Source organism: Epinephelus fuscoguttatus, linkage group LG8, assembly GCF_011397635.1.
Source record: "Epinephelus fuscoguttatus linkage group LG8, E.fuscoguttatus.final_Chr_v1".
NCBI classification, from domain to species: domain Eukaryota; kingdom Metazoa; phylum Chordata; class Actinopteri; order Perciformes; family Serranidae; genus Epinephelus; species Epinephelus fuscoguttatus.
Window position 1 is genome coordinate 29,620,004 of NC_064759.1, and position 12,452 is coordinate 29,632,455.

The 12,452-nt window shown below is 38.4% G+C and overlaps 1 protein-coding gene across 1 annotated transcript in view; it reads left to right on the forward strand.

Annotated features, from left to right (window-relative positions):
* Window positions 1–1,681: 1,681 nt before the first annotated feature.
* The window catches only part of ddc (dopa decarboxylase), a 28,290-nt gene continuing 17,519 nt past the window's right edge, over window positions 1,682–12,452 (forward strand). The window contains exons 1-4 of the mRNA XM_049584557.1: window positions 1,682–1,785; window positions 6,858–7,065; window positions 8,045–8,158; window positions 8,269–8,388. Of these exons, the coding sequence (XP_049440514.1) occupies window positions 6,865–7,065; window positions 8,045–8,158; window positions 8,269–8,388 (435 nt within the window). The 5' untranslated portion in view covers window positions 1,682–1,785; window positions 6,858–6,864. The remainder of the gene's footprint in view (window positions 1,786–6,857; window positions 7,066–8,044; window positions 8,159–8,268; window positions 8,389–12,452) is intronic.

A 12,452-nucleotide genomic window follows, 5' to 3' on the forward strand; every position in this document is an offset into this window, starting at 1 on the left:
GTATGCAGACTCCAGTGTGTCTCCTTGCCGTGCCTGACTACGCTTCAGCGTTCCTGCGTCGGTCACATGCTCCTTCCAGTCGGCTTCACCAGCTACGCCAGCCAAACCACCGCTGCCTTCACCTGCCACCTGTTTCCCTGTTTTTTGGAGCTCCGTTTTTGTAATAAACTCTTCAAAACTGTCTTCCGCCTCTGTCTCTGCATTTTGGGTCCAAAACACAAAACCAAATGTAACAAAAGGTCCTGTAAGACAGATAACTGATGTTGTCAACAAACAATAAGTAACTGTCTTTTTAATTTCACTGTCTAACTATGGATGATCTTTAAATGTTGTTTGTTCTCCACACAGCAGAGCATTCATACAATACAATCAGATACTGATTCCTTTGAAAACAAGACACACCTTTGAAGAAGACAAAGCCTCCTTGTCTCTAGTGTTTCAGATGAAGTCTATAACCAATTATTCATGCATGTATGTACATCTGTGAGTGAAATCACACACTTTTCACTCAACACTACTGCTTGCTAATCCTCAGCATATCCTCATGCAACAGTGTATCTAGAGTAGTGCAGGCAGGATTGCATCCAGCACTTCTGGTTCCCTTGTCTCAAGGTCAATGTTTTTTTCTGGATTTTGAGTTGAAGGTTTTGTCAGATGCCTTATCCAAAATAAGGTCTGTTTCCACATTTTGTTCTACGACATAAAATATGTCAGTAAACACCCTACTCTTGAATTTTAAAGCTTTTACTGGTCTTAAAAAAACAGTTGCTTGTGGCTAAATGAGACTACAGAATGTCATTACATTAAACTGTTATGTGACCATGGTGTAATTCTTCTATAGCCTATTTTACAAATTAGTGCACCTACCTGTTATGTTTAAAAAAGAATTATAGTAGAGCATAATTTTACCATGCACTATGTATGCATTTAACTCCACGTTAACTTTTGGTTTCACACTGGATGTCACTACCCAATCTGTACTAGAAACTGTTCAGGTCATCTCTCTGACATGAACCCTGATCTCTTGGGTTGTAAGTCCTGTGTTTGTTTCACACATCCATCCACCTCGACTGCCTTCCCATGCAGACTTTGTTGTTGTTTATACTATATGACCTTACGTCCTCCTTTACTTCCGACATATAAGGCAGAACAGCCTGCAGCACATAGGTCACGTGATCACAGCCTTTTTAAATGTCTGTTTTGGTGTGAGAAAGATGGTTTACATATAAGTCCAAACAATAAAGCTGTTGCTACTAATAATACTAAAACTCCTCTCTACTCCTACTACTACTACTACTACTGATAATAATAATAGTATGTCCCTGATTTGTGCAATTTGGAAAACACTGGCCAGCCCTCAAATGAACTGGAGAATAACCTGGCTTAATTATTAGACATTTTAATAATGGTGTCATTTAGCCAGCCTTCATAAAGCCAGTACTCCAATAATATATTTTATATGTTATATTAGTGGTTCTATCAGTGAGTAGATGCTATCTTTGTCTATCTGTGCACATGGACTGTTAGATTAACAGTTATTTGTGTATGTTTGTGAACACCTTGTGAATCGGTGAATTCTTGTATTGGCCATGAGCTCTGTTCCTATTGGCTGGCCTAGTGAGGTCGGTGGGGTGGGGGTGGCTAGTGGCAAGATAAAAGGAGCAAATGTCTCTTGTTCTGCATACACACACTAACGCACTCACCACCACGTGCCTGGCTGTCTGTCCGTCTGTGAACGCTAAAGAAGAGGAGAAGATCCAATATCTGAAGCTCTCACTTGAAAAGGTAAGTATGCACACACACACACACACACACACACACACACACACACACACAAGCATACACACAACTGGTGTGCGCACATGCATGCAAACATGTCTAATCCTATTTGAGATAAGGCGGAGGATAAAAGCTCTACTTATTAACAAGAGAAAGGGACATGCAGGGTCAAACACTTGTTAAATGGCAAGGCTCTGGTACGGAACAAGGGGCAATGTTCATATGCTGTTGTGTCATTTATTGGCACAATCCCAGGGATTTTGTATTGGAATATGTTTAAAGCTTTCTGCTTCTTTTAATTAATGTATTGTTCTAGGACTGCAACAGGTTTCCTTTTCAATGCATGGCATGTTCTTGGATTGCAGAAAACAAATTGGCTCACATTCTTGCTGAATCTTTCTCTCATTCAGTGAGGTGTATGTCAGTGGGCTAAAGAAATCTTGATGAGGCTCACTTTTAGTCAGTTTATGGGACTGTCCTTTGACACATTGCATTGCAAGAGAGTGTATACCAGTCTGTACAGATAGGCTATAAACTTGTTTGTGGAAATATTTTTTGCTACCAAGCTTTTCTGTTTACGTCAGTCCGTAAAGTGAAAGGAATCTAAGCTATGGTCAGACTGGCTTAATATGTTGGTAAGAGGGTCAAGTGTTCATACAATTGTGCAAGCCCACACAAACTGTGTCAAGGAGCACGGCTTAGGCTGTTTGTATACTGTTCTATAAATGAAAACAACATGATATCATTCATTATTTTTTTTAAAAGAACATAGGTAATAGGCATATTCATGGGAATAACTAGTCTCATATTAAATATATACAGTGGTGGAAAAAAGTTTTCGGACACCCCATGCATTTGTGAAATATTGCATCAAGAATCACTCTTAGGTCTACAAGTGCAATTTCTTTTAGTACAGTCACAGCCAAAATACTAAATAAATCCTAAAAAAGCCATTAAAAACTTAAAATTAAAAAAAAATGCAGAAGAAATTTTGAGTATTGGGTCAATTTGGTACCAGTGATGAAGGTTGTTCTTTTTATTAAAAGACATAATTTTTGTTGCCAAGCTTTGTGTCTACATAAAGCCAGCACATTTGAAAGTTCTTCAGACACAAAAATGGCTAAAACAAGGAACCTAACGCAGGAAACACGCCTGAAGATAAAGATTCTCAGCCAGGAAGGGTACAGCTGCCGCCAGATAGCCAGGAAGTGCAGATGCAGTCCTTCAGCAGTTGGATACACTGTGCAGAAATACAGACAAACCAACAGCTTGGAAGACAAACCAAGATCTGGGTGTCCAAGGGTTTCTTCAGCAAGAAATGACCGCATCCTGATCCGCATGTGCAGGCAAAACCGCCGAATGACATCACAGGAGCTTCAGCAGCAGTGGTCAAACCAAACTGGTGTCCAGTGTTCCACCCGCACTGTACGTGGCCGACTTTTAGATCATGGCTTAAGGTCCTACAAGGCTATCAAGAAGCCCCTGATCAATGAGAGACAGAGGTTAGCCCGGCGTCGTTGGGCCCAGGCACACAAGAACTGGACAGCCAGGAATTGGAAGAAGATTTTGTGGTCAGATGAGTCCAGTTTCCAGCTTTATCTTCCTCCTACTAATGTGAGGGTACGCAGAAGGCCAGGCGAGTAGTATTGTACCGTTCTCGAAACCCACATGCTCCCTTCTACATGTGCACTGTTCCGTCGAGGTAAAAACTGGATGTTTCACCAAGATAATGCCCCTTGCCACACATCCAAGGCCAGTAGAACTTGGCTGCAGGAGCACAGTATCCAGGTCTTAGAGTGGCCAGCTCAATCCCCGGACATGAGCCCCATTGAAAATCTGTGGTGGATTATCAAAAGGTCTGTTTCAAAGCATAAACCAAAGAATTTAGAAGAATTAAAAGCAGTAATTCAAGAAGAATGGGACAAGATTGCCCTTCAACAGTGTGAAAGGCTTGTGGGGAACATGCCAGCCAGGATTAGAGCTCTACTACGTGCCAATGGCAGGACTACTAAATATTAATTTGATGATGTGATGGTTTATTTATTTTTTGTTCAGTTTTGAACACATTCTCTGTTATTTGTTGACTTTGATACTGACAATGTTGAGAACTGACATATTGAAACTGTCAAGAATTTAGTTTTGTTAGTTTTTCTTGTAAACAATAAACAAAAAAATATAATTTGTATTTGTTTGTATCTGTCTAATGCAACCACACCTTTTGAAACACAAAAAAGATTTTTCCACAGATATTTCATGATAATATTTGAGATTGTGTAAAATTTTAAGGGTGTCCGAAAACTTTTTTCGCACCACTGTATATTGGAGTGTTTAGGGATTATATGAGGAGCTTTTCTCCACTGTCAAAAAAATTCATCTTAATCATTATAAATATGTAAAATAGTAACTGCACAACTGTTTTTAGAGGTTTTTTGCTCTTTAATTGAAGTCATTGACAATATGTGGTTTTCATAAGATTTAATCAAGAAATATGTGGATTTCCAAACACTGATATTAAAATTAAAAGCAACCTTCAAAAACAATGATTCCCTACAATTGGGAATGATAATCATCCACTGGATTAACTTGTCCGAGATCATTTGGCTCATATTAACCTTTATAAAAATGTTAACTTTTTTTGTATGATTTGTCAAAATCATACTAACAGTTTAATGTCATATTGTGCCATTTTCTCAGTATCAACATGTATAATACATATGTTATTTTGAGCAGTTTTTCAGTGGTGTTTATTTTATCAAAGTTTGAGTAAAATGAATCAAAAACATTTTTTTATACTTAACTATTTATTATTTTTTGAGTTTTATCTAAGAGTTAGTTAAATAGCTAAGTTTCATCAGCAGTCCCTGGGCAGGCAAATTGAAAAAAAAATGTTGTCATCAAATGTTATAATTCAAACTAAAACGAGTACAGATAACAAAGAGGCATCATACAAACTAACAGCACATTGAATTTAAAAACATTACATGATGGGGACTTCCAGTGAAGCCATGCTCGGGATGGACACTTAGTGTTTCAGTCAGTCTTAAAAACAAACCCCCTACTTGGAAACTTCAACTCCAATACCTCTGAGGAGAGAAAGTGAGCTGGGGGAAATCACACAGAGGACAGAAGAGTTTGAAAGGGCAGCTTACTAAACAATTAATGTAAAGGAGAGCAGCCTGCCGATGAGGAAAATGGCTCATTACTACGTAGTTAATGTTAGCCGGGAAGAAGCTTGGTCTTCAAAAACGATATACAGAAGGCTATTTCTGGGCTTAAAGAGGGTTTGAGGAAGGACTTGAAGAAAGAGCTGACAATGCTAAAACACGAATTTAAGCTTGCCAACAACAGAGTTCCTTTTACTTTTTATGTTTGTTACTTTTTATGTTCCTTTTTCCTTTTATGTTACTACAAATTCAACTTGCAAATAGAGCTCTGACAAAGAAGCCAGGACCCGATGCTACCGCAAGGTCCATTGTTATAAACTGCCCCTGCAGTTCGGCGTCCCGAAGTTGAAAATTCTTGCAAATGACAGGCAGATTTTCTTTGACCGTGACTATACCTCTGAGGTGCTGGAGAAACGCAGAGCGTATGGGGGAATTAAAAAAGTGAAAGAAAGGTATCTGATTCCAAACACCATTCACTAGGACCAAAATTCACTGGAGCACCGGTCCACATACCTACGAGGACATTTATGCAGAATACCACTATTACTTTATACAGTATGGCACTCAAAACTTAAACCTTATGCATATAGACATCACATGGTTAATCTAATTTCTCTAAATGTTAATGAGCTTCTTATCCCAGTGAAACAGAACAAAATTCTTACAAATTAAAAAGAGAGAATATAGACAATGCGCTCCTGCAGGAAACCCACATGATGGGGACAAAACATGAAAAACTTATAGGACAAGGATTTAAATATGCATACAACTCCTCAAATGGGCCAAAACATACATGAGAGTTAGTTTTAGTGATTTTTGGAAGAGTGACATATGAACATATATCTATGGTTAGGATAGAGAAGGTAGATTCATACTGAAGGGAAAGGCTGATGAACATTTGTTTACCTTAGGTATACCTCCTGGCCCTGAGACACATTTTTACATACAAATACTAGATAGGATTGCAATAGAAGCACAAGGGACTCTTGTATGTGGAGTTGTGATTTTAGCATGTGGTTGTAAAAATAAGGTTTTATTTACCCAGAAAGTGCCAAAAACAATACAAACCAAGAACTTAGTAACTAGGCCTGTAACACTCCAAATAACAGCAACACAACACAGTAACTTAACTGAACAAACTGACCCAACCAAATGAAACATGAGGAAACATATATAGTGGTTTGACCAAACCATGAAACACAGAAGGGGAAAACAAAATGGACATCTATCTAAAACTAATATAAAGGAAAAACTAACTACACAATTTTATGATTTGGAAAATATACTGGTGGCCTCTCCTCTTCTGCCCATATCACTTGTGGTATACCTCAAGGTTCGATCTTAGGACCCATTTTATTTGCAATATACATGCTTCCATTAGGTAGATCATGCCTTTGCGGTAGCTGCTTCAAAGCTCTAGAATAGCCTTCCACTCTCAATCAAATCCTCCCCCTCCATTGACACTTTTAAGACAAAATTTTGTACATGGCCTAACATATTTTAAAATTAGCCGCAAATGTATGAATTAATTTTGAGTGTCAGAATAAAAATGTCAATGTACATAAGTGTTGATTTTATTCCCAGAACTTCAGTTCATCCACGGTGAAGTTTGTTTTTTGGTTTGATCATTATCAAACTTGCATGTCCTCACTTGAAATCATTAAGCTTTTCAATTCTACAATGATTCTGACTGAAGAGTTGACTTAATTACCATGACATCAGTTCATCCAAGGTGAAAGGTTTTTTTTTGGTTTGGTAATAACTACATTATTAAACATGCATGACCTCACTTGGCATCATTAAGACAATGATCAATGATCACCTCATTCCTACCAGTGCGATAAAAGTTAAATATTTGACTCTGGTGGCATTTAAAGTATTTCAGAAATGAGGTGTTTCTGCACTGTATTCCAGTGGTATCATGGATGCTGCAGAGTTTCGGCGCAGAGGGAGGGAGATGGTGGACTATGTGGCCAACTACCTGGAGACCGTCGAACAGCGACCAGTCTCCTCAGATGTGGAGCCGGGGTATCTTCGTTCCTTGATCCCCACTGAGGCCCCACTGGAGCCTGAGAGTTATGATGATATTATGCAAGATGTGGAGAGGGTCATAATGCCAGGGGTGAGCTTATATGTTTGTTGATTTGCTGATCCACACAATGGTTTTGTAATTGTAATTTAGATGAATCTATTTGCTCATTTTGGAAAGTAATACTGTAGCAGAGACAACAGCCTTCATTTGTGAATTCATGTCCATAAATTTAGCTAATTTATTTAGTAATCTGATTACAACAAGCTGCTTTAGTGTCTCCCCTTGCTAATCAAAAAATAGTGGCATTAGTATTAGTGTGTCCAGTCCATACGTTCAACTCACTTTACCAATTTTCATAAGCTACTAATACAGCAAAGATTTTCTAAAATCACATGAACATGCAACAGTTGATTTTAATGCATTTTTTTTTCAGCTCAGATTGAATAAAAAAGAATCATCAGGATATAAGTGATCCATCTTGGACTATAAAGATGACAGTTGGATATTTTTGTAGTAACATGAAATGATGGTTTACTAAGTATTTTGTTGAGACATTTATTATGCAAACCAATAAATAATGGGGTAATTTTTCCTAATACTGTATAACGTGCAGTTAATATACCACACCAGTGTCAAAAAACAATCAGAGGAACTATTAGAGAGGAGGACAAGTGTCTCTGGCAACATGGTGCTTCACTAATGAGCACTCTTGGCATGTTATACCTAACTTTAAATTGGTTTCCTCCCACAGTTCAAACAAAAATGAAAGTTTAGAATATGCAAGTTGTTTGTCTGTTTGATATTGTGTATCAACAGAGGTGCCTTAAACATCAGTACACAGTATTCTTAATTGATGACTCACACTGGAAAAACTATGCACTGAGAATTCAACCTCTGTACTGTGTATAGGGGTTTTCATTTTAACCAAAAACAGCAGCAGTTTCAATATTATTAAATGCATATAGTTATCAATAATATTGGAAACCTACCTGTTCCCAATGACGAACTAAGGTTGGTCTTTTTAAATTATTTAATTATTTTAAGCATGGTATGTTTTACTTTTTTCCAGGTCACCCACTGGCACAGCCCATACTTTTTTGCCTACTTTCCAGCTGCTAGCTCTTATCCTGCCATGTTGGCCGACATGCTTTGTGCAGCCATTGGCTGTATTGGATTTTCCTGGGTAACAAATACTTTGCTCTGTCTCTGTATCTGTTTTTGTATTATTTGTACATTAAGTTCACAGAGAGAATATTTGAGATTTTTGTTTGTAATTTGGGTGTGTGTTTTCAGGCTGCCAGTCCAGTCTGTACAGAGCTGGAGACAGTGATGTTAGATTGGCTGGGGAAGATGCTGAAACTGCCTGAGCATTTTATAGCCGGGACTGATGGCCACGGAGGTGGTGTCATCCAGGTAAGTGTCTTTTGTGTGTTTTTATCAGGCAGTCCAAAGAGTCAAACCAAATTCTGCTCACATTTATACCTGTGGTTTTGAAACATGCTTAAGGCCTAGTCAACGGTTCAAATTTTATAGGCTTAGAAGGAACCATGACGCACAAACGAATGCCCCTGAGACCACAATCATCAACAATTTGTGCACCATTGATTTGTCATCTTTTTCTCTCCCTGGTTCACACCAGCTGAAAATTGACAGGAAATTGCCTGTTAATATGTCACCTACAGGCAGACAGAGATGACGCTGCTGTGATTGTTTCGTGTGGCAAATGGCTAAGCATTAGTTTAGTGTTCCATTGACGGAAACGCAGTAGGAGCAGCAGAGGATGCTATCTATATGTGTGTGTGTGTGTGTGTGTGTGTGTGTGTGTGTGTGTGTGTGTGTGTGTATGTGTGTATTCATGGGATGGTGGGTGGTGGAGCATGAGAGTGCACTCTGATGACAGATCATTTCATGCCTTTTCTATTGTGACCGCCTGAGTGTGAGGGTGTGCTCATCTGGCTCATCGTGTTTTTGTCTCTGTCTTGCCACTCTCCTTTTTAAGTGCAGCTTACCGGCTCACTATGGCAACCAAAGGGGCTCTTCTCGCTGCAGCAAGGCTAATGAGTGTTGTGACAGCACATTGCCAGCCTATTATTATAAACCTTATACCAACACAAAAGGGAATTGGGATGGTTTCAAAAAGACCCTCTGCTGACCTCAGATTTCCCTGTATACCCTTGTGTGACTCATTTGAATTTGGTGGCAGAAAAAGACACTTTGCCTATGACTAAAATAAATTACAAATGACAAAAGATTACATTAAATTTAACAAATTTTAACAAATTTATTAATGGATAGCCCCTTGAGATGAACCATCTCGTTTTCACGGGGGTCCAACATATAATACAATACAACAACACAATCACATACAGCATGCATAAGGCTCTCAATTACCAACCAACCCACACATCATTCCTGTAAACCCACAGTACCCACACAGAATGAGTAAAAATAAATACCAAAAAGCATATCATCTAGTGCCAATCATAATGATATTAGTATTGACATTAATAATGATGACAATAATAAAAGGTAATACTACTACTACTACTACTACTAATAATAATAATATACATCATTATACCATACATTATACACAAATACATATGCATATACAGTAATAATAGCAATGTTAATAATACGGGTACAGAGGACAAAACCATTACAAGGAGTTGCATGATGTTTTGAGAAAGTAAAATAGTGAATTCTTAAAAATGCAAGATGAATTGATTGTTCGAATATTGTTAGGTAGAATGTTCCAGTCCGATGGAGCTTTAAATTTGAAAGCACGTCTGCTGAATTCTTTATTAGTTTAGGAACAAAGAAAAGGTCTGAGAGGATACGGATATGTGAATGGGATTAAATATTGTTTTAAATAAGGGGGACAGTTGAAATGAATACATCTGAAGATAAATTGGAGCTAATGGTAATGTCTTCTTGTGCTGAGTGGTAACCAGTCCATATGGACACCACAAGATAAATCTGCAGAGACTATTGTAAATAGCATTGAGGGGTTGAAGATGTGTTTTGAAAAGTGTTCTGATAAACAATGTCAGCATAGTCCAGAATAGGTAGTAATAACTGAGTAACAATTCTTTTTCTGATCTGAAGGGTAAAACAGTTTATGGAAGTAGAGTATGGCTAAATTACGACTTGGTAATTAAAATATATTCTTGTAATCATCCTACGGTTCCTTCTGAATAAGAAACAAACTTGCTGTTTCTCTTTTAAAGCTCCAGTGTCCAGGATTTAGGAGATATACTGGCAGAAATAGAATAAATATATTTTCTTTAGTGTACAATCAACTGAAAATGACAAGTGTTGTGTTTGCATTACTTCAGAATGAGCCATTTGTATCTACGTACGGAGCGGGTCCTTGTCTACAGAGTTTGCCATGAGGTATTGCCATGTTTCTGCAATTGCCCAGAACAGACAAAGCAAACACTGGCTTAAGATAGGGCCACTTGTGTTTTTGTGTCGGCCACCGTAGTTAGCAGCCCCTCCACAACGAGTAAAGTTAAGAAAACACAGGGGTTTTTTTATCATTTGTGAAACTGCTTTTTCAGTGTTTTTACGGTTTAAATCACCAGGTCTGTTTGTTTTGAAGTGTGAGACCATTGCAGAAAATTTGTCTTCCAATAAAAACCTTCTGAACGTCTGGATCTTAAGTTATTAGAGAAAAAGTGAAACACTTTATTCCTTGTTTTTACCGGTTTTAATCACCATGTCCATTTGTGCAGGAAGGGAAGAGAGCTCAGTGGATAATTTGGTTCCTGGAAAAACTTCCCAAACAATAAACCCTGAAGCCTGAGTTTTGCTTGCTTGTTTTGGAAGTGTCAAATTCTTTCATTTCGTTCGGTTCAGTTCGTTTGAGCTCGTGCCCAGATAACAGTAGTGATTTGATGGATAGGTTGATTGATTGATCCATTCTGTGGGTCCCTAACCTCTTAGAAATTGGCTTAATTTTCTGTAACATTTGTTTGTCTGGTGAACAATTTGTGCTTATAGATATATTGATTTGAACATTTCATTGAGCCTCTGGTGGTAACGCCTCTAGATCCCTCAAAGCCACGCTTCACTTCATTATGTCACCTCACTGTATCAGGCTGGCTGGATGATGATGACTCACAACACAAATACTAAATAGTGATTTTCTTCACTAATGAGGATGTGGAGGTGTCCAGCGTTTGAATCAGAAAGAATATCCAACAGCACAAAATATTGACCAGATGTTTAGCTTTGAGTGTGTGTGTGTGCTCACATTACCAATCAGCACTGGGCATGTTTACATGTACATTGATTACTAACTGTGTTCACACCATATTCTGTAAGTAATTTCATTTTTTTCCTGCTCTAACATCATAACAAAGTCAAAGACATGTGATAATGTGATGCAGAAATATCCTGAAGCTTTTGGGAAACATAATTTCAGTACTGTAAAATATTTCCAGGTACTGTATCCCAAACACAAAAACACATGTAATTTCTGTGTTACATACCTTTGCTGCTTTGCTGAGTAGCCCTGGGGTCCGTTTCACAAAGCAGGTTTAACAAACTCTGAGTCTAATCCTGAACTCTGAGTTGATCTACTTTGAGATAGAAAACTCTGAGTTTCCAGTTCCAGAACAGCTGATTTGAATCAGTTTAATCAACTCGGAGTCGTTTCACTTGGAGTTAAGCGCGTGCACCACAACTATAAAAAGCCAGCATCAATGGAGCCCCGATTTGACGAGTCACCATGGCAACGCGGAAGAGGGCTGCGTTTTTCACCCCAATAGAATTAGAAATCTTAATGCGCTCATACGGCGAGTTTGCACATGTTTTCAAAAAGAAGTGCAACACCGCTGCAGCTGCAAAAGAGAGGGAGACGGCGTGGGAGAACATTGCTGCTCGGGTCTTGAATGGTAGCCTATTAATTTATTTCATTTAGATGCAATCCCGCGGGGGAGAAGCGCACTTGGCAGCAGTTTAGGATGAAATGTAAACACATTGTTCAAACGGGTAAGACCTCGGCATAATCTCATGGGGGTGCCTCATTTTGATCATGTTTTACATTGTAAAGTAAATATTAAGTGGCTGTTTGACTGTGCAGTTGTTTTATCCCCAACATAATGCTGTTTTCACACACATAAATGTCTTCTCATCTATATCATGTTCTGTTAAATAATTAAGCCTATTTAAACTTACACATACTTCTACTCAGCCAACAGAAAGAAGGCAGATGCCCGTAAAACGAGTACACTTTTCTGACCACCCTGCATACAGTTGTCTTACTCAAGTGCTCAGCATCTCCGACATTGTACAAAAAACTTCCATTTGCAAAGAAACGCAGCGCAACACACAATATCTGCTGGGATGTGAGAGCATGACTACGACTGGTAATGTTGCAAATGTAAGGACGGATTAGGTTGTGTATGTAGATGATGGACTGTGACGTGAAACGGTAGACTACAGCTCAAAAATATAATTGTGTGGAAATG